This window comes from Diadema antillarum, unplaced genomic scaffold (assembly GCF_040938485.1).
Source record: "Diadema antillarum isolate AM-2024a unplaced genomic scaffold, OU_Dant_1.0 seq00001282_RagTag, whole genome shotgun sequence".
NCBI classification, from domain to species: domain Eukaryota; kingdom Metazoa; phylum Echinodermata; class Echinoidea; order Diadematoida; family Diadematidae; genus Diadema; species Diadema antillarum.
Genome location: NW_027272062.1, coordinates 440,001 through 463,351, shown reverse-complemented (window position 1 = coordinate 463,351; position 23,351 = coordinate 440,001). Strand labels below are relative to the sequence as shown.

Genomic DNA, 23,351 nt, shown 5'->3' with positions numbered 1-23,351 from the left:
GTGGTATTCTTAAGTGGACTGGGTGATAGCTGTTCTCCAATATGAGCACTTCAGTGATACTGGATGGAAAGTGATGACATTATAGTTTGTGAGCTCAATTAATGAAGACTTCTACATCTAATGTAGATATCAATGGCAGAAAGTGCCTCAGATTGATACGTACATGTAATTGATACACTAGTGATCGGAAAAGATCAAACATCCGTCAACAGTGAATGTTAAGATTCTAACATTAGTTTCAAAGGCACAAATAGTAGTATAGTACCCCCCCCCCCCCCCCCCCCCCCCCCCCCCGGCTTTTATGATGGGGGACATTTCTTCTGATATTTTTCTTGGGTATGACATCAAACTATGACATCAGGTTGTAAGAATCCAGTTCAGGAGTTGCCACAGGAGTTGTAGGGGATGTAGAGTTTCCCCTTTCTTGTCATCGCTACAAGATCTCCTCTGGCCCGAAGAAGTAGTGCAAGTTACTGTAGGCCCTGTAAGGATAATTGCCTTACTCAGTTGGTGTTAGTAAGAGACTGTCATGTAGACACTACAAAGAACCGTGGAAGTATGACTTAACAGTACTTCACTTAGAGACTGTATCTCAGAATTTTGACCCGTCTTGATTGATTTCCTTTTCATGTTTCATTCAGCATCTGGATATTTTCACCATCAAGCCAAGCAAGCAGGAACAGAGCGCAGCCAGGGATTCAGAAAACATCAACAAGAACAGATATGCCAGCAAGGTGCCAAGTGAGTGAGGATCACTATAGTAATTACTTTATAGTTCTGCTTGTTTAGTAGCCGGTGGACTTGTACACATAGTGTGAGCTGTGAATATTACAATTTGTGCAGTGACATCTTGAGGACCAGCGTGTGATTGGTTACTTCTTGACCGCAGCCGGTTGCAGTCATTTCACTCAATTTAGTTGCAATCATTACATCTTTCTAATGATGGGATACTTTTTTAACCCTTTGAGGACGAGTCCCGAGTACTTGTATACTCGGGCAGATGTCTATGGGAAATGCGTGTTGTAGCAAAATCAGTTCATCCTCAATGGGTTAAGGAAATGGGCCAGAGATGGATAAGTGATTTTATTATGTACCAAGTGTAGCCTGTTGTGCATAGAACAAGCTGTGCATGCTGATATTCTTATGTACAGTATTTTTTGTGAATGGCAGTTTATCAGACAGTTTTGTGAGCTCTTAATTTTCCCCTTTGTTGTCTTCTCAGTATCATGGTAATTGCACCCCAAGAGACTAATATGCTGAACATTCAGAAGAAAGCGCAAATTCTGAAACAAACTGTTATGTCATTGAAAATAGAGCTACAGAATTGTAGCATGAAAAAGTATTGGTACTGTTCTAGCTTGACTCTGCCAGGGACTATCATCAAAATGCCTATGGCCTTGGGGCTCTGCTAGGTCTACTGGTCATCAGTTGATGCGTTAGTGTGCTATGCCAGTGTGCTGGCATTGGGCATTACACTTAGGGCAAATATTTGTTTTGGGAAAGATGACGGTGAAAGATGAGACAATCTATCATATAAACATGACAAAGCTAAATATAACAAAAGAGCTCATCTTTCGTCTTGCGCAAACTCTTATATAATGGCATTAGTGACCATTCACTACACATGCTTATATCAGACATTACAGTATGCCATCATTATATCTGCACTGGAGTGTACAGTGTGTAGAATACTCAGCACTCTGCAATAAAAACTGCACTTATGAGCCTTGACAGACTTGGTGTTAGAATTAATATTCCTTAACCCGTCGAGGACAGGCTGATTTTCTTGCAACACGTATTTCCCATAGACACCTGCCTGAGTGTACTCGGGACTCGTCCTCAACGGGTTAAATCATGTCTTTACTTTGGTATTGATTTATGAATCATATTTACCAGAACATGTTTTGTATATCTGCATGGAATAAGCAAAGAATAATCGAAATTCTCTTTCCATCTTTTACCAGCTGACAAATCGAGGCCTTACCTGATAACGGAGGTGGAGAATACAACAAACTACATCAATGCATCGTTTCTACCAGTAAGTAATGCAAAGGAATTATGTGACGACAATCAAGCAGCAATTATAAAATGGACTTGAGAATCTCTGCAATCTCATTGGTCAATTGTTATGCATTGATTTTTACTGATCCACATGAGCCATGCGTCTGGTAAAGTCTGAATGCATGGCCATGCGTCTAGTAAAATCAGAGTCTTGTATAGTGTTGTAGGTGTAGCGGATGCATGATGGGGAAATAAGTGTACATGTATTTCATGAATTTACGGGCCCATTTTATTACACAAATGATGCACAGGCCTATTTCGTGGATCAGTGAGAATTAAATGCTCTCGTTTAACTTTGAAACAGTCTAAAACCCAACCGCTGCGCTTGTGGGTTTAAAAACTATTCCAAAGTTAAACTCACGCATCCAATTTTCACCAATCCACTCTGTCCTGTGCATCATTGGTATATTAAACTTTCTTGCATCCACTCATTACATTTCACCTACCCTGCCTTCCCTTCCCTTCCTCTCCCCTCTCCCCTCCCCTACCATCTTCCCTTCCCCTTTCTCCCCACCCTCTCCCCTCCCTCTCCCCTCCCTGTCCTTCTTATGCTCCCCCTCCCCTCACCCATTCCTTACACTTGTATTTCTCTTAACCCATTGAAGATGATTCCCGAGTATACCTAGGCAAGTGTGTATTGGAAATGTGTGTTACAGCAAAATCAGCCTGTCCTCAATGGGTTAATAATACTCCTCTCTGTCATCTCTCTCCCCAAACTAGGGCTACACCAAGAAGGATGCCTTCCTTGGCACCCAGACACCACTTCCCAACACTGTCATTGACTTCTGGAGACTGGTCTTTGACTACAAGATCTCCACCATCGTCATGCTGAACGGACATCCCTCCGAAGATGCTGTAAGCCATTCAGACTTTATCTGCATTTTCATGAATGATATGAATGTAAATAGTATCAGTAGTACCTGGTCGATATCTTGCTGCTACTATTACCACCACTGTTACTGCTACAACCACTTTTACTTCTCCTACTATTACTACTGCTGCTACTTCTACTACTACTACTACTACTACTACTACGTTGTACTACTTCTACTCCTTCTACTCCTACTACTGCTGCTACTACTACTACTACTGCTGCTGCTACTACTACTACTACTTGTGCTACTACCACTACTGATTAAACTAATATTGATAATTGCATTATCATAAAAAAATTATATTGCACAATGACTACTGCAATAATTGCAAGTATGTAAATAACAGCTATATGTAAATGAAAAACAATGATAGCAGTAGTGTTCATAATGACATGATACAAATGGTGATGGTGATGATTATAGTGATCACATTTACAATAGGCACTGATCATGAAGCACCATATTTTAGTGTTGGAAGCACCTTTTTACATACATTGTGTAGCAGTATCCTGTTTATTAGTACTAAACTGGTACCTACTTTGTACGTCACACTCACTCTTCTTTTCTCTTCTTGTGATGGCTGTATTCCTCTCAAACCGCCTATGTCTGACATCTATTTTTTGGCTTGATATTCTTCTGTTCACCTTGGTAGAGATGAGCACTGCAGATAAAATGTCAGCTCAAGGGCATGATGCTGTGCTAGGGTTTGAACCCATGTCCTCATTGCTGGTACTGTGTGCAATCAGGTGGACCACTGTCAGCCTCAACCAGTCAGGGTTGCTCGAAGCGCTTGTGCTGGTCATACCACTGAGATGTTAATTACACTGTACAATGTACCTCCGCCAAGGAAGGAAGAGGTTAAGTGATCATCGGCGTTGGTTTGTCTGTTTGCAACATAACTCAAAAAGTTGAAAACAGATTTTTAACAAAACTTGCAGGAAAAATTGATAGTGACACAAGGAAGAAGTGATTGAATTTGAGATTGATCCAGGAATTTATTGGATTTTTGCAGGATTTTTAATCTTTTGGCAGATACGGTCAATGAACATGGGAGTTCAAGCTGTGCGTATTTCAGGTTTGCATACGTACATGCTCTAAAGTTCGTGCTCTGCTCGCACGAAGCCCTGCGTTGCTGAAAGCTGATGACTTATACAAAAGGCTTCTATATTGAAAAATTGGGCGATTTTTAGCATTCCTGTATGGGTCAAAACGAGCTGCTTGGCAGAGGTCTGTGCTCTCTGAGTGCTCTTCTAGTATATTACGTACAGTTGTATGATATTGTTCTTTTCCAGTACTGTCGCTGGTCCATCAATGGTCTTCCATACAGGCAGCAACAGCAATCACGTCCATCTCTATATTTGAACACTTATTCTGTAAAAATAAATCCTTCCCACCCATTTATCCCGTTCCAGAGCATGGCGCGGTACTGGCCAGACGGCATCAAGGGGGACCTGGCAGTAGGACCTTTCACCATCAAGTTGACCAATGAAGAGAACAGTGGGGAAATCACTTGCAGAACCCTTGAGCTGACCAGCTCAACAACCAAGGTACCCAGCCACCAAGAGTTTTCTGAAAAGAAGAATAAATAAATAAATTCTTCTAGATACATACCACTATTTAGAATGTCACACCTAATGCCCAGCCACAACCACTTGTGAGCCCTGTACTGGTCAAGAATAAAATGATGGATGTGCAAATACTGTAGTGTTACAGAGTTATGCATTTTGATTCATGAAGATCTAGAGCAATGTCGGAGGTGACTATTGACTTTGTTGGCCATTTTGTTATTTTTATTTTACCTACTCTTGTTGATACAGAATGATGCGATCCGTATATTTGGGATCCCCTTTCAGTTATTGTAATCTTAATATGGGATCACACCAGCAATGGTTTCACAGTGAATCTTTTGCTTTAAAGTTTTGTTCCATTCATGAATTTCACATTAACCCGTTGAGGACGAGTCCCGAGTATACTCGGGCAGGTGTCTATGGGAAATACATGTTGTAGCAAAATCAAACCGTCCTCAAAGGGTTAAGATGTGCTTTGAAAATAGTCTTGAGAGGGAAAAAACAAATTTTGCAACTGCATGGTACCATACTTACTGACATGTGATATTTAGTATGTGTATTCCAACACAGCCATACCAGCAGACTGTGTCAAGTGGTAAACAGAGCTCAAAAAAGCTTTAAATCTTTGTTCCTTACTGTATCTTGAATGAAGTAGTCGATTGGTATAGTGGTAAACTGGATAGTGTGAGTCAAATCTTAAGGTTTGTTGGATTGTGTGCGAGTACAATTCCACTCTTATTTTGGCATTCATCCCGTTAAACATCTCTTCTCCAATGCATGGTTTGTCCTGACTAGTCTCGTGTTCAGACTGTGTATCAGCTTCAACTCAACACCTGGCCAATGACAGCTGAAATCAGCTCCTCCCCAGAGTCCATCATAGAGCTCCAGCGTCAAGCAGTGGTCTTCAACAGTTCGACAGGGAAGGACTCTCCAGTACTCGTCCACTGCAAGTAAGTTGTTGGAAGCTGCTTGCCCCTTGCTGACTCCCTACTACACTTTGTGCAGAGCTGATGTGCTTTTGAGTGAAATTGTGACAATATTTATTTGGCTTGGCTAATTTGCCTGACATCTGGGAGGGGGGTTGGGGGTTGGGTGGGGCATTTCATGAAGCATTTTGTCCGACAAAGTTGTCAGACAAATTTGCTCTCAGCCAATCAGATGCAAGGATTTCAGTAGCTTGTAACACTTTGCAAGAAAAAATATCTGACCAAAACGCTTCATGAAATGCCCCCCCTAGGTCTGTTCCAATGTCAATACTTTATGTCTATGTGAGATGTAGCAGTGTTTTTGACTTCATTTTAGATTTAAAGCAATTCATATGTACATTGACTGTATGACAGTTGCAGATAAATGATTGCAGATTACGTTTTGATTTTCCAGGACTGCGTTTTGTGTATGTGAGTGTATATGTTGGCTACATGCTGACTAAATTGGTTGTAAAGAAAGAGTGGTGGATGTGCATGGTGTCAACGATTTTGTTGAACCAAGAACACAGAAGATGAGCAGAAATATTCTCATTAAAATGGAAGTTCAGTGGAAAATAATAGTGTTAAGCAGTGGATATTGTAAGAGATATACTGCAGTTAAAAAACTTTTGCAGTATAAAAGCCAAGTTCACAGTTAGCAATGGTCTGGCATGACCGCTGAACCCCAGACTTTTCAAGAACATGGATTCGTTTTTAAGTAGAAGAGAGCAGTTAAAAACAGCCAAGCAGAAAGTGATAATTTACACGTACATTTGTACGTGCTACACGAATGGCCTTTGTTGAATTTGTTGAAAAATAAACACACTCGCCTGTACGTTCTGGGGGGCGTTTCATCAACGAGTTCGTCGGAGTTTTCACCGACGAATTTGCTATCAGCCAATCAGACCAAGGATTTCATTAGCTTTTAACAGTTGTCAGTGTAAATCCTTGCGTCTGATTGGCTGATAGCAAATTCGTCGGTGAAAACCCCCGACGAACTCGTTGATGAAACGCCCCCCAGATATGCACCCAATTCATAGAAAACATGAATATTCATAACATAGCAACATGGTTGTTATGAAGACCTATCCCTTTTTTTTCAGGTACATGTACATTGTACCTCCATTACAAATAGATTTCAAGAGAGAGTCAGCATTAACCTTCAATGAACTGTCTTATAATATTTGTGGTGTGTTTCTCGGCTGGTAAATTTGCTCTGGTATATTCTAACTTCTACTGATTAGTTACTTGTACAGAACATGTGCTAGTATCACAGGTCACTTAAGATGTTTGATTTACAATCATTGTAGATGACAATCACAGAAGTGGTTTGAACAAATACTGCTTAGGCAATTGAAAGTGATTTTACATGCAAGAACCAATGATGCAGAGAGGGTTGCAATGACTACAAATTACACTGATTCAATTTCCCTACTAAAAGTCCAAATATTCACAGCTGGTTGGTTGTTGTCCATACTTGTGCACTGGACATCACTGGATTGTACTGATATGGAAACTTGCATGATGCATGCTGCGGCTTGGCATTAAACTGCTCCCATGACAAAGAACCCAGGAGTGGGAGTGTACATGTGTTAGCTTCACTGCACAGTTGTGTTTCTGTGCTGGGGCATAGTGGACGGCAATGTGGACTCATAAACGGGAGAGATAAAGTTTAGTTCTGACCCAATGCTTAGGCAGTAATGACAGGACCCCACTGGGGAGCAGCACTTACCACCTCTAAAGACACTGTGCTCGGTAAACGCCCTCTATTGTTATCGTACCCTCCAGGGATGGTGAGGGGGCAACAGGTACCTTTGTGGCCCTCTGCGGCGCATTAGAGAGACTCCAGGAGGAGAAATTGGTGGACGTCTTCCAGGCATGCAAGAAACTGAGAGCGATACGAAGGCACGCAGTGGCTACACAGGTGTGTTCTCACGTTTAGATGTTTAGCACATGGTTGTCTTCGTGGTAGCGCTATCAAGTTGTGAAGACGACATGCCTTAATATCACAAGTGGTGTGCATTCTTATTTGTAGAGTGGAAAGGTACTTTTTTTTAATGTAGTATGCTGAACGTTATGCTTTTGAATTTGATACCATCAACTACTGGTTGATGCGGAAGCAAGATTTACGTGATGAGTAAAGCAACTGTCCCATGAAAAGTGGTCAGAAATTCACACCACTTTGTGGAGTATCAAAAATGGAGCTAGTTGGGATTCAGTATACTGGTGGTCTTAGTACTGCATTATATGAAAAGTACTTCTCTGCTACTATCGAATATGTATTTTTTTTGTGGCCAGTTATAGATAGAAGTGTATGCCCTGCATTTCATCAGAGATGCAGTAAATTTCTTTCTTTCGGAAGACAGATACAGCATGTAGAGTTGCCATATATTTTATGAATATATTGTGGAAGGGGTGTCTTGTCCTCCAATTGTTTTGTCTTGTTAAAATTCAAAATATAATGTGCCTTAGTAATGTTGCTATGATAATGCTTCAAATTAAAGCAATTACAGAGAACTCAACATGTCAAATCAAAGAAACGCTATGAATAGGGAAACTGAAGCAAAAATATATTTGATCAGTTTGTCAATTTTTCCATGTCTCCCAATTTGGGGCTTTATAAGAAGATACAAATATATCTTCCCAGCTTTGTGATCTTTAGAATGGTGCATTCAAATGACGTGTGAATTTTCTGGGTTAAAACCTGGTAAAAAACACATTTGAACCCCCTTCCCCCCCCCCCCAAAAAAAAAACACCACCAAACAAACAAAACAAAATCAGTACACTATGTAGGAAGATTCCATAAGGTTTTTGCACTTGTCACCACTTCAGAATCTTAAAGACAGCATTGCAACAAATGTCATATCTTTAAATCCATTTAAAACGCATTAACATGGTTGCTGATATTTACGTCAAATTCATGAGCTTTGTTACTGGTTAATGATAGCATAAAAGATGGTAACAACAATGACATGAAAACATTGTTGACTGAAGATGTTAAAATGAAAGTTAGTCTAGGAATGTATCGTGTGTAATATTAACACCTCTTTTTTCTTTACATTCTTCCTCCTTCCCCCCCCTTCTCCTTTTCATACTTGTGTTTCTTCTTTTTTTTTATCTTGTCTAACTAATTTTATGTATTTTTTCCTCTAATTTGTATCCTCTTGCTTTGTTCTGCCCTGTTTACTGTATGTCAGCATGTTGTACAATGTGCATCTGAAATCACTCTGATTTATTTTATTACATTGAGGAGCTGTTGATGTGCCACAATAGATTTTTCATGCATGCTCTTTGTGAAATACAGTGGACTCCCATTATAACGAAGTCCTCGGGACAGGCAGTTTTCTTTCGTTATATCAAAATTTTATTATAACTGAACAAAAAAAGAATAAAAAATTCATAGAGTGGATAATGTTGAGGCCTGAACTTTTACTTCGTCGTAACCGGAATTTCATTATAACCTTGTTCATTATAACGGGAGTGCACTTTATACATGTACTTTAACTGTCTGCTCTACCCTCTTTCCTGATGGTGTATAGGACCAGTATGAGTTCATACACAACATCGTCCGACTGCACCTGGACTCATATGACATCTATATGAACTACAGATAAACAGCTCATGATGAGAGGGGCGCTAAAGGAGAAAAAGCAACCTATGCAAGGATGGTAAATCTGCAACATAAACCCATTGAGGATGGCTTGCTTTTGCTGCAACACACATTTCCCCTAAACACCTGCCTGAGTATACTCGGCACTCGTCCTCAATGGGTTAATGTGACAACATGCTATACCTAGTAGAATTTTTAGTGCAGTGTTGAGCTCTTGTGTGCTTTTTTATCCTTTTACAGTATTTTGTGGATTTACGTAAGTTTCAAGGTTTTGACTCTGGTCACATCAAATTGCCATCTCATGAAAATCTGTATTTTGATTAGATGTCACAGATATATATATATTTTTTTTTTTTAATTTTTTTTCATAACAAACACTAACGCTTATTCCTTTCATTATGCATTGCACACTGTATGATAGTGGATGGAAACGGCTTTAATTATTGTGGATTGTAACTAGACATTTTCATCTGTGCAATATAGGCCTGGCCCAATCATGTACACAATACGTAGGCCCGATGTCCCATTAACATACACAATAATAGTCATTTTTAAAATCAATGTTTTCAATGCAATACAAACATTGATATTTCTTTTGTGCAGTTATATATAAACCAAATCATGTAACTACAGGTATCATGGTCTGCACTGTGATGCAAAGATCAGCCAATCTTAAATCTTTAAAATCCTTGCAATAACTTACCTCATGGAGTGCATGTGAATGGCACACAAACTATTTGATTTATTCTTTTTTAACCGACAGATGCAACTCTTCACACTATGCCAGCTATGAATATGCCCAGAGTCATGTTCTGGTCATTACTTTACTCTTATCTATGCAGTTTGGAGTTTTAGAGTATGGTATCTGTCTTTCAGCCTAGTGACATTTTTTTTTTTTTTTTTGGTCATTTGTTTGCTGCAGTGAATAAAACTGCATTTTGCAGCATGACCCAAACTGATGATTCTTAGTCTGTGAGTGGTCCTAGAATGTGTTGTGCTGAAAATTGCTCTAGTGAAGTTGAGTGCCTCCGAGGCCCCCCCCCCCCCCCCCCCCCCCGGCCTAGTTAGGGTTAAGAGGTGACCTGTCCAAATCCTAACTGTCTTACCCCAAAAATGAAGCCACCATGGCATGTCAAAGGAAAGGCCATCCCATTTGATATAGTACTTTGGCTGCCATGTTTTTTTGCTGTCCTAAACAATTGACATTTTGTACATACAAGGTCTTGTTGCCCCAGCGATTATGTACATTGTATACTGTATCATGTGAAATTATTGCCGTATGCAAAGTGGCTGTGCATATTTATTGTGTCAGCATTGTATAAGCGAATGTAAGAGAAATGTATATTTTTATAGAAGAGTATTTACAGTTTTTTTTTTCTGCGAATGTTTGAGTCCTTACATTTTAAGAAGGTATTAAAGAAATCTATATTCGAGTGAATTACAACATTAGCAAGCTCTTGCTATTGTGTATTAAAGTTACAAACTGATATGATTCTTCGGATCTTAATTCTTACACAAGTGTACTAGGTTGTGGCCTTTCGACTTCTGAAGTCAATTGAAAGATTGAAAGATTGAAACACACTGTACATCAGTGTAGTGCATATGTAAATAATTGAGACAAGTATCTACTTTTTTAAACAGTACACTGAATTTTAGTTGATCATAGCTATTTGCTAGCATTATAATGTCAGTACTTATGCTCAATGCATTCCCCTTATCTAGGGATATAGTGTTGGAAATTTTGTCTCCATAAATTCTATGTGTAAGATAGATTTGTCAGTATACATTGTCCATTTTTTCTTTATGATGTAAAGTCAAACACATACACTTACATTCCAGCGTGCCAGTCAAGATGTGTAAATATTTCCAAATTCCATTTGAAGTTGGTATGGCATTAGTGACATTATTGCTTTCATTGGTCAGATGGAACAATTGACTTATTTAACCAGTCTTTACCACGATCAAAATATTGATTTTAAATTTGCAGATTATGCATTTCAGTAAAGTATTATACAGTGATACAGTTTTTAATGTACAATATTAAACTTTTAATATGTTGCTGAAAGGCGGGAAGAATTCAACATAATATATTTCATTTTGTCAAACTTGACGCAGGTGTGAAGGATTTTTCCCCCTCAAATTATGAGCCAGTCGAAATCATTCTAAGTGAAACTGTATACCTTTGGGATTCGATATGATTTTATACATTTCACACAGGTGGAAAAAGTACACCTTTTTTGCTCTGCTTTATGACATTATTGTGCATGAAATAATAGCTGTAGACTAAAGGAGTTGCTACAATATTATGTCTAATAGTATGCAATAGAATGGTTTATTCAATTACGATGTAATGTGTACATATTTTCCCCATGTTCATAAACAATCATGATACCTCTTCAATGTAGAATGTAGATCTTCATGAAAGCAGAGAGAGTGTACATTTGGTCAATTTTTGGTCAAAAAAGTAAATACATAGAATAAAGAAACAGTTTGATTTTTAGGTGCTGTTTTCCACACCTGCAGAATAGCTCACAGAGAACTAATGCAGTTACAGCAGTGATAGTTATAATAGTTACAACGATGATGACAGTGAAAGTAACAGCAGTGATTAAATACAGTGAAATGAGGTACTGCTGAGAAAAGAAATGGACAATTGTTCATTCATATGTTAATGATGGATAAACTTTATTTTGCTGTATTGTTGTAAGAGTGAAGACACAAAGAGAGGAAAATGCTTGTGTGTTTGATTTTCTGAAATATGAGAGAACCTTGTAGAAGGTGCAAACTCTAAGCAGTGTTTCAGTATAGAATGTACTGAATGTGTAGCTTACAATAAATGGTTAAAGTGCCCAAAGTGTCAAAGTCTTGTTGCCTGTATTTTGTGAGTGTTTTAGTGCATATGTTTGGCAAGGACCCCCACTCCCCCAAGATGTGATGAAGTTATCTGCTGTATGGTATCAGCACAAAGAAAACTAAACCAAGCCTTCACAAGATGTCAAAGTGTAGCACTCTCTATTTCTGCTTTCTTTCTTTTTTTATTGCATTTCGAACGTTAACATAATTATAGAACAAAATAGTTACACCTCACAATTGCAAGAGCATAATGCGACATAATCAAGATGTAAGAAAGCTAGCACTTTTGACGGTTTAAGCTCAAGGTTTACATAGACTTCTGAGCTGTAAAGGCTCTCGTCAAAAGAATGTAGAATATCAACTTGTTACCAGCAGTTTTTTTTTTTATTATTCTTTTTAATCGACTTGAATATGGTATTCTAATACATTGTATATCAAAAATGAATTCCAGACGATTATTATAATGTCACATCATTTACATAAATCGACAGCTCCATTTAGAGATTTGTAGAATCTATTGTCCTAGATCTGGGAAACCAATTATAGGCCCTACTATGAAAATCCAATACAAATTCGTATACTGAACGAGGATGATGACAAAGGAGGCTCACATATTTCAGAAATGTAGCAATGTAATTCCATTACAATACCACTTGCTCAGCAACTTCACCTATGTAGAATTTATGCATGCTTTCTTCTTCGTTCTGCTTCCTTGGGCCCCCATTCATACATTGGTATGGTGAAGCTGCTATGTCATCATCCGTGTTCATTGTGATTTGTCGTAAAGTTTGAAAACATTCTTGATCCTTGTCATAATCACTATAAATCCTGAAACTCTGTACCCAATACAAATAGTTGTTGAAATAATAAAAGTCAGTCTGAAAATCATCCGGAGTTCTTCTACTGCACACATCTTTATGCCGAGCTCCGGGGTACCTACATGTATGTAGACCTATTTACCAAATTAAAGCATACCATAATATTGTGATTATATTAACTAAGTACAGCTGTAGGTACATTTTGTACTATGCAAAGGTAAGTCACTTTTTTAAACTGATTTGTCCGTGGGGAACCTCTACTTTCTACAACTTCAATATTTTTAAGAAGCTTGACGTCGACACAATTCAAGTACTCAAATGCCATGCGTGATTACTGATACACTTACATGATCTATAATTGTTTATACCTGAGTAATCAAAATATGCATAATATACAGGACCAAAATATCTGACTCGAACTCTATGTAAAATAATCATCAGATATGCATAGATAACATTGCATGAACATACATTTCATATTTGAGTCTTTAAATCACACCGATGCGCAGGAAATTATATGATCATTTGAACTATATACAGTAATTAGTATTTTCGTCACGAGATTCAATTCATCTACGCTCCATGGCATTTACGCTGTATCGTTACAAAGAAAGTAATACACAGAGGTCATAAATATTTTTAGAAAATCCGCAAACTTTACCCGATCGAAAAACAACGCATGGGCGGAATGGTGATTTTTTGACCACATCAAATTGCACAACTTATCCTGCGTTCAGGACATAACTTGTGCGATTTCCTTATGCGCTAGGATACAACAGACTAAAAGTACCAAATTTAAGAAGTAATGTACTAAAGCGTCTGAATACATGATGTACAATTGTATACATGTACAGTTGATGTAATCTCGTGGTAAGGTTTTTAACAAAGCCGTAGAACTTTAATATTCAAGCTTGTAGCATTTGAGTTCTGACCGTCCTCTTTTCGGAATGCACTATTTTCCATTTACCTCATTCAATTTTCAAATGATTGGGATCGCATAGAAAAGAGATTGAATTAATCATAGTATGTTTTTCTTCGACAGAGATTGACAGTAAGTTGATTCATAATGGTGGGAACTTTATATCTTTCCCGCCTTTCATTGTTTGCAGTTATACAAATACATAATTTGATTTTCAAGTTATTGGAGTAGCGTAGAAAAGCGATCAGATCAAATTGCACCATCGTCCAAGAATAACAGAACGTTGATTCACAATGCTGGAATGAGTTTCTAGTTATTCCGTCCTGGCATATTTTGCAGGTGTGGTGTGAGGTTCGACAATGCCTCCATATATGCATTTTGCATTTTATTTATTTATTTTTTAACACTACGTGTAATTCAAACACTGTTATTAACTCTTTATGTGCCACGTTCGCACGTCCGTTTCAGTCGACGGCGTGCCAACTTCGCATATTCTGCTCAACAGACAAAGCCGCCAAAACCGATCCATTCGATAAATCGGCTAATCACTGCTAATCCCGCGGCACAATGAAAGCGTATCTCGTGCTTTTGTTTCTCTCATATACGGCTTGCATTGTACATGTATGTGGTGATTGACTATCAAGCGGTTTTCCCAACTAGATTTGCTCGTACATTCTAATTTACTGTCACGGTTTTACGTGCAAAAGTCATGCCTTTACAGTAATGTAGCAAGTGGTCATTAAACAGAATATTGAAAATAGATTCGTCATATAATTGAGTATATGAATATAAGAACGACCCAAGTCCAATTTTTGGCCAAATTCAGTTTGACATGGGAAATTGTAGTTTATGCATGGACTCATCTTGTGTATAAATGATAAATCCTAATTACCTCCGGAAGTGCCTGAAATGAATAAGTTAAATCGTATATGAATGTAAAAATGAAGGACTTGGGTCATTCTTACATTCACATAATAGCGCCCTCTCTCATCCTTCTCTCATCTCTATAGCAGAATATCATGTGTATGAATCAAAGAACGACCCAAGTCCATATGAATCAAAGAACGACCCAAGTCCACCACACAAAATGGCCTCTCCACAATTAATGTAAATGTTAATTGTCATGATAATATATGTTCTCATTTGTATATACAATGTTGCCTTCCCATCACAGTTAAATAGAATATTATTGGACAAATAAAAAAGATATGAAGTTTTTTTTAGTTTACTCGAAATGGTCTTCCATGGACTTGGGTCGTTCTTATATTCATATACTCAATTTATATCGAAACAAAGCTTGGCATTCCTCTTTAACTCTGCCTGCTATTATGGCCATCTTAACAGAAATTTGTATAGAGGTTATACAAATTGGAAAAACAGAATTCCTTCTCAAAGCATGACTACCTTCCTGTCTCAGAATAACGTGGCACACAGGGAGTTTCCACCGTGGCACATAAAGAGTTAACAAATAGGAAAGTGACTTGCTAAAATCATCAATAACTTTTTAAAGTAATATCATCCACCATGCAAGGTTATCAATTGAGTATCTGTTTATAAGAACTACCCAAGTCCATGGAAGGCCATTCCGAGTAAACTTAAAAAAAAAAAACTTCGTATCTTTTTTATTTGTCCAATAATATTCTGTTTAACTGTGATGGAAAGGCAACATTGTATATACAAAATAGAACATAACGTTATAACAATTAGCATTTACATTAATTGTGGAGAGGGCATTTTGTGTGATGGACTTGGGTCGTTCTTTGAATCATGTACAGGATAGGCTGCTATATGAGATGAGAGAAGCGATGAGAGAGGGCGCTATAATATGAATGTAAAAGTGACCCAAGTCCTGGACTTGGGTCATTCTTACATTCATATAAGATTTCACTCATTCATTTCAGGCACTTCCGGGGTTAATTAGGATTCATCATTTATACACAAGATGAGTCCATGCATAAGCTACAATTTCCCATGTCAAACTGCATTTGGCCAAAAATTGGACTTGGGTCGTTCTCATATTCAGGTCATCAATTAATGTACAAGGCGACGTTAAAGACCAAACTGCGTTCTCACTTGGTTTCCCTGCTTGGCTTCCCTATTTCCTCACAGTTTCGTCATGATCACTTTGGTGTGCCGTTATCATGTCTTGCTCACAATCCACCTTTTATCTTCTTTCCGTACTGAGATTCCTTCCAAGTGATTAATTTCCATTTTTTACTCGTTTTACTTCCAATTTCTTTCACAAGTAATCTACGTTCAATTGTGGAACTCCATTACCAATCAGCCATGTCACCTAGACCGTAAATTTACGTAATCGTAAGTGATATATACTGGATCATCCTGCGCTGCGATAGCATATTTGTATATTTGTTCTATATTTCAGGGAGGAAATCAGATTGGAGAAGATAATCAATGGAAATCGGGGAAAAAATAAATGCCATTACCTTTGACATCATGGCAATGTAAATTAAATTTCCAGGGACAGATCAAAGGAAACGTATCCCTGTGATTTAAAAAAAATATTTAAACGTTAAGTTTTGCAAATAATGCATGCATCGCAATGAGATGAGCAAAAGTTCAAGTTTGAACCTGATATAGGAAATAATATTCTCACTACACAGCTGTAGACTCACGATTACTGTGATCCATTTCCTGTACGTGAACAGTAGTAGGCCTATACTCAAATTATTTCCATACTCCGCAGTCAACTACTTCCGCTTCTAAAAGAACGCCATCACGGAATGTGAGATTTGTTATTCAATATCTGATCAGATTTTTATAGTTGTACTCATGTTCTCACGCAGAAAACATGAATATAGTCCATCTCACTATAGGCATATATATCAGTAACTTCCGCATAGACTGATATACTGGTAAGATCTTATAGTCGACAGTCTGACATAGTCTATTTTCCCATAATTCTTGCGTACCAGCCAGTGATCCTACACTGGAACCGAAATTGCAACTTAGGCCTACGGAAGCCGACGAATGACGGGCGAAAGAGGTCGCAAGGTTGAAGACATCATACCTGACTGACGTGGTATAGGTCCACAGACGTGTATCTCTCTTGCTCTAAATTCGACAGTTCACGTACACTTCGAATGAGTCTAGATATGACTTGACTACGGTGTAGATGAACTCGTATTGCGCCTGGAAAGCCAAGTTACAAGGAGAGAAATTGGAAAAAAAATAGCGAGAAATCAATATATAAACATGAAGGATTGTGAGGAGCCTTTTGAATCGCTTCGTTTATAAAAGTTGGATTATTTTCCCCAAGATTACTATGGTTCACAAACCGAAGAATTCATGCTTTATTGAATGCTACAAGTATGCGGGAGTAAAAGATCCTAGTAACCTCAGTACTCTTCCAAAAAAAGTCCGTCGTTTCACCTCAGTTCTAACTACTAATTAAGTGTCTCCTTAAGGTGTTGGAAGAAATTTAAGATTGAAAATTTAAAACATCAGGAAGGGATAAATTAAATACATCCAATTATAGTGTACTTGTGAAGACACAGCTCAAACAACAGATCGAGTTTTCATATGACATGTAAATCATCATTTGAATGAGACTTGCGTGAAGGAAGGACAGGGCTTACCAGCGATGCCACGGCCCCCTGTCTCACGGCCCTCAGTCTCTTACAGGCCGGGAAGACGTCGATCACCTTCTCGGCTGCGAGTCGGTCTAAGACGGACGAGGCAGCGATGAAGGTACCTGTTGCTCCTTCACCGTCCCTGGATGCAATGTGTCGATGAAAAATTCGAAGTTGATAGTGTTTTTACCACTGAAAACATTGCAGCGAAATGGTGATTTTATGTTTACCCTCATATCATTATAGTCTTATGTAGCCACGGAATATGGAAATCATAAGAAATTTGATGGCAAAGTGATGGACCGCACTGTTCCAATCTTAAGATAGTAACTTTAGAAATCAGACGGATTTGGAAATGATATAGATAGATTATTCATAATCAAATTTTAGGTTACGGGTATCAGATCAATGCGGTTATCAGCACATTATTACTTATTAACAAGTTATTTTAGTTTCCTGAAATTATTGCTCTCGATAAGTTATCCCCTTCCAAAGGATGTATATCATGTATAGATTATTATAGTATATTACTATGTACGTATATATACAATATGCTTATACATATAATATATATATATATATATATATATACATATATATATATATATATACATATATATATATATATATATATATATATATATATATATATATATAGTGAGAACTTTGAGCAAAGAAAATGGGTTTTCATCGGGATTCGAACCCGAGACCTCCGGATTACTAGACCGGTGCTCTACCGACTGAGCTATTGAAAGCCCTAGATCGGTGTTTGTCCCAAACCCTTAATTCTCTTTGCTCGTGTGGTCAGAAGCTATAGTGTGTGTATGTGTGCCACACACACACACACATTAACCTGACATAAACCCAAAGGATGTAAATCAACTTTGGAATAAATGCGAGGGATCGCCGAAGCGATGCAGCTTTTTGTAATATGTTTTGATGTCTCACTATTTCTTATTATTTGTTTCTGGTCAGTTTTCCCTTTCTTGTTTCAATATATATATACATCATACAAATGAAGAAGATGGAAAAATACAGAGAAAAAGAAGAAGAAGAAGAAGAAGAAGAAGAAGAAGAAAGAGAAGAAGAAAGAGAGAGACTTCAACAACATTAGAACAAAGAGATAGTAGATACGATCGTTACCCGCAGTGTACTAAGACTGGCGCACTCTTGCCCCTGGAGCCATTAAAACCGGTGACTCTCTGATGGAGCTCCACGATAGACTCTGGAGATGAGGCGACCTCATCAGCAAGCGGCCACGTGGTCAGCTCTACTTGGTGTACGGTCCGATCACGTGACTACGTCATACACAATGCAAATAATCACTCACTAGAGAGTCCTAAATGCACAACTATAACACTAACTCTCTCAAGTTTTACATTCTATCTGCAGCTCTGTCTTCGTTTCTTTCGACAAGGACTGTTTTTCAAGGAGACAATTATTAGCCGTTTGTCAAGGCCCTCTTGCTGTATGATGGCGCAGTCCAACTCGGCTGAGCTCACTTCGTTCGCTCCATTCGCTCACCACCATACAGCGAGAGGGCCTTGGCAAAAGGCTGGGAGACAATGATTTCGTTGTCTGGGAAGTCAGTATACTAGTACCTTGTCAGTGTACCCACAGTGCATCTATTATATCTGAATGTGGATGTTATCAACAATAACACTAATAACGATTATAATACGATAATCAGTTGCCTTGCCGTCTTGCTAAAGTACAATCAAGTATAAAGGGTGATTTTTTTTTTTAATAAACTCCGAATGTGACCATTGCGTGACCATCATCAAAACTATCATCATCGTCGTCATTGACATCATTAACATTTGGATGTGAATATTTGTGGTCGTTTTGTCCAGACGATTTTCATAATTTCACATCATGTAGTACATGACTTAGCAGCTCCATGTACAGATTTGTGGAATTTATTGTGGTCCTTTAGCAGAGAAATCAATACTCTGATAAAACCCAAAACAATTTCACTGAACAAAGATGATGACATAGAGCCTCACATATTTCAGAAATGTAGCAATGTAATTTCATTACAATATCACATGCTTAACAAGTTCACCAGTGTAGAATTTAGGCATGCTTTCTTCTTTTGTTCTGCTTCCCTGAGCCCAGACTCATGCCTTCTTATAGTGAGGCTGCCATTTCATCATCCTTGTTCATTTTGTTATAAATTTTGAAAACATTCCTATTCCTCACGCCAATCACTGCAAATTCTGAAACTCTGAACTCAGTATAACTGTTGGATAATTTACATTTGTTCAATGTTAAAGTCTGAAAATCATCTGGAGGTTTCCTTAAAAAGAGAAGAATTGAAAATATTGACAAAACGTCGTCATGGTCGTGGCCCACATTCAATGTTCACCCAGAGTTGAAAGCAATATCGATACCAATTACCAAACACGAAAATATTTAACAATTCTGTGGCTACAGAGCTCACTACACCGGAGAATCTGAAGAGGGGCTTATAGTAATGTTTATCAAGGGCTAAAGACAGACAATTTCACGGTTTACAGAAGTGAATTATTCATTTGTCTGTAATTGATAGGAAAATATGTTCTAGTGCACTTGAAGGAATATCGGAACGTGCTGAAAGAGTCTTAATTTGCCTTGGATTGCTGGCTATCTCTGTTGAAATTCTCCCTAGCAAAACAATTGAGGAACGTACACAGTCACATATAAAGCTCCAATACAAAACCAAATTTATCATTACACTATTCAGATTAAGCTGGAAAAAAGTCCCTCTCACCAAGAACTATCTCAGAAGGGAAGTAATAGATAAGTACTACACGGTATTAACTGAGGGAAGTATCATGGAAATTGCAACGCTAAGTGTTAAGGCATAGCTTTACCTGGGAAGAAGTGTTGTTGAGTTTAAACGTCCTGCTGGACAAGTTTCTACCAAGGTCTTCTTCCGTGAGAGATACGACAAACGGACCGTAAGCCGCCTCGTGTTGGTGCCCATCGGGCCAGTACTGGGCCATACTCTGGAAAAGACGACAACATCTAGAGTCTTAGCGATGCCTTTGAAAGTTTTCCGCAATTAGATTTCTAGTAAGGTGCAATAAGCGGTTCCTTCATGGCAGTCCAAGAATGATTTTTTTTTTTCAGTTTTACTGTGTATTTTCTTCTACCTGTATTGTCTGTACCTGGTAAGTGGGAAGACAGAATGCGCAACATTTTTTGGAAAACTTACAGGCCTACAGCCCTTTTAGTTTCTTAATTTTCTAAGGACGAACGATTAAATGAAATCTACCTCGCATCAAAACAGAGTGCTGAGTAAATATTACACCAGCGTAGTCTGATTTGAGAGGCAGGTTTTTTGTTTTTCGTTTCGTTTTTGCCATACGAACATTCGAAAAGGAAGTGTACTCTATTAAACCCTTTATTGTTAATTGACTGGTGAAATGAAAATCTTTGTTCTTTTAGTTAGTCCATTTGTGTCAGTTGCGGACGGAGTATGTACAACGTAGAATAGAAAAGGTTTATCGTCACATTCATCATCATTGCCTGGAAAGGAACAGCGATGCTGGAAGAATAATGTTCGTTTATGCTGAATAAGCGGCCCAGGCAATCATAAGAACGGGTGCTGCTCGTTATTCCGAAGGTTCGTTATTCCGAAGGTTCGTTAATCCGAAACACACAAAATCCCCAAACCTAGAGGTTCGTTAATCCGAAAATGAAAAAGGGTTCTATAATCCGAACATTTTGTGGGGTTATTCCGAAGGTTCGTTAAATCCGAAAATGAAATAGGGTTCGCTATTCCGAAGGCTCGTTTATCCGAAAATGAAATAGGGTTAGTTATTCCGAAGGCTCGTTGATCCGAAATGATATAGGGTCCATAACGAACCTTCGGAATAACGAGCCTGTTTCATTTTCGGATTACCGAACCTTCGGAATAACGAACCTTATTTCATTCTCGGATTAATGAACCTTCGGAATAACAAACCTCATCACATTTTCGGATTAACGAACCTTCGGAATAACGAACCTTCCGACTAAAGAACCTTCGGATTAACAAACCTTCGGAATAACGAGCTGTAACCCATAGGAACATACCTTGTGTTCAGAAGGCCGTCCATTTAACATGACAATGGTAGTGATGTTATAATCGTAGACCAATCTCCAGAAATCCACTACTGTGTGACGAAGTGGTGACTGTGTCCCGATGAATGCGTCTTTTCTCGTGTATCCCTAGAAACCAAGAAAAACGACTTGATAATGATAAACTATCCACTGGAGATTATCACACAATACAATTTATTTCTGCTCCTCAGGAAGAAAATAAGCTTGCATATCATGAGCGACTGAAAACCCACTTATGTAGTACAGAATTCTGAAAAGGCAAGGACTCAAACTGTAATCTTATCCAACGTCTGATGTAGATTTTTTCTTAAACTGTCACTAAAGTGGTATTTATGATAATAACAGTGATTAATGACCGTGCTCCATAAAATTTGTTGTATTTCTCAAAAACAAACAAACAAACAAACAAACTCTTTCTGGCGAGTGAGGGCCCAATAACTCCATCTTCAAACACAGCCTCTCATGGAAAACTGCATGTTCGTGTTCAGCACACTATCAACCATTTTTGCGTAGAGGAGACACGTTTTGGACAATAAAACGTTAAGAGCAGGAAATCGAATCTTACATCAAGTGTTTGTACACAAAACAAAGACGCACTTCACAATGCAGGAACTCACATAAGACACACAAAGAAACAACTTTATCCGGCGTACTTATAGATCCTTATAGGTCTAAAGCACGCGTTATCATTAGGTTAATGATATGTTTATGATGCACCATAAGTACTTTGCAATAAAAATGAGAAAAATAAGGAAGAAAAGAGCAGATGGAAAAGGAAGGGAGGGTATGTTTAAAGAGGATCAGACTATGAATACGAATACCATGACCTTATTTCTGCTGGTTGTGTTGCGGAGCTTTTTCTGATGAGATGTCATTGATAGATCATCATACTCACAGGCAAGAACGAGGCGTTGATGTAGTTGGTTCCATTTTCTACTTCAGTACTAAGATACGGCCTCGACTTGTCCGCTGAAGCATCAGGTTGAATTGAGAAAGAAAAAAAAGGTCACATGTCACTTCGGGAATTGTAAGTATGTATGCAGGTTTACCCGAAAGAGGGAGCTCTGGCTCCTTTATAGCAAAGTAAGGGAGTCCATGGTTAGTGCATGTCTCATTTGACCCCTACACCACAGACTTTGAAATAACATGGACATGGGGGTGTTGTGATCAAGAATTCCTTCTTGAAGCATGTCATTTGCATTAAATCAATGTTGAGAAAGTGCATGGAGAGATTATGCTAAACAGTGTTGATGAATGACTTACACCTGTATATTCCGATTTAGTCTGAAACACATGCATTGTACTGACATAATTCAGATTCTCATAGTTGCTCGAGACTTCTTTACATTTTAAAGTCAGTGGCAATTACACAGACATTCTCATTTGACCTTTGTTCTGCACATGCGCAAATCACAACCGTGAACTCCCTTATTAACAACGTAGATGAAAATTGGCGATCGTTGCTCTTTTTTTTTCTCCACAGAGTCTAATTCCATTTAATGTACGTCACCATCGCTGGCTTGATAGATTTATTTCAAAATATTACAAAAGTTAGTTGTTTTTTTTTTCTTTTTGGCCTGACGGACGTTGGCGACACACAGCAATACCTTTAAAATGTCCCCCGGCGGCGGCAAGTATTTAACTAATTACGACCTATAGAATCAGACCAATTATGATTGTCTTAGACAGTTTTGTCTGTGCGAGAAGGTGTCATGAACGATGATGAGGGAAATACTGCATTACTAGTTAACCACAAAGCAGGGGCGGATCCAGGAATTCCGTAAAAAAAAAGAAGGGGGGGGGACGCGTCCCTATTTTTTTCTTTTTAGTCCTTTTGTTAAAAAAAAATGAACAGGGGGGAGGGCGTCCGGTGCTCTTCCCCTGGATCAGCTAGCCACTGCAAAGGGCAGCTACATACGCAGACTGCAACTCTTCTGGGTAACGTTGAATCAAACTTTTGATAGTTACAAGTATCGCAAGTGTAAGGGTAAAATACATGTAT

At 38.4% G+C, this 23,351-nt stretch overlaps 2 protein-coding genes across 2 annotated transcripts in view; one reads left to right on the top strand and one right to left on the bottom strand.

Annotated features, from left to right (window-relative positions):
• LOC139745654 (receptor-type tyrosine-protein phosphatase T-like) overlaps positions 1-9,960 on the top strand; it is a gene marked incomplete at its 5' end in the record, with an annotated part of 49,432 nt that extends 39,472 nt beyond the window's left edge. Inside the window, 7 exons of the mRNA XM_071656052.1 lie at positions 642-741; positions 1,965-2,038; positions 2,782-2,916; positions 4,349-4,483; positions 5,300-5,454; positions 7,258-7,393; positions 9,010-9,960. Coding sequence (XP_071512153.1) covers positions 642-741; positions 1,965-2,038; positions 2,782-2,916; positions 4,349-4,483; positions 5,300-5,454; positions 7,258-7,393; positions 9,010-9,084 — 810 coding nt within the window. The remainder of the gene's footprint in view (positions 1-641; positions 742-1,964; positions 2,039-2,781; positions 2,917-4,348; positions 4,484-5,299; positions 5,455-7,257; positions 7,394-9,009) is intronic.
• A 6,782-nt stretch (positions 9,961-16,742) lies between these two features.
• The window catches only part of LOC139745653 (receptor-type tyrosine-protein phosphatase T-like), a 17,302-nt gene continuing 10,693 nt past the window's right edge, over positions 16,743-23,351 (bottom strand). The window contains exons 13-18 of the mRNA XM_071656051.1: positions 22,245-22,318; positions 21,323-21,457; positions 20,116-20,250; positions 18,404-18,558; positions 17,267-17,402; positions 16,743-16,820 (exon numbers count right to left, since the gene is read on the bottom strand). Of these exons, the coding sequence (XP_071512152.1) occupies positions 16,743-16,820; positions 17,267-17,402; positions 18,404-18,558; positions 20,116-20,250; positions 21,323-21,457; positions 22,245-22,318 (713 nt within the window). The remainder of the gene's footprint in view (positions 16,821-17,266; positions 17,403-18,403; positions 18,559-20,115; positions 20,251-21,322; positions 21,458-22,244; positions 22,319-23,351) is intronic.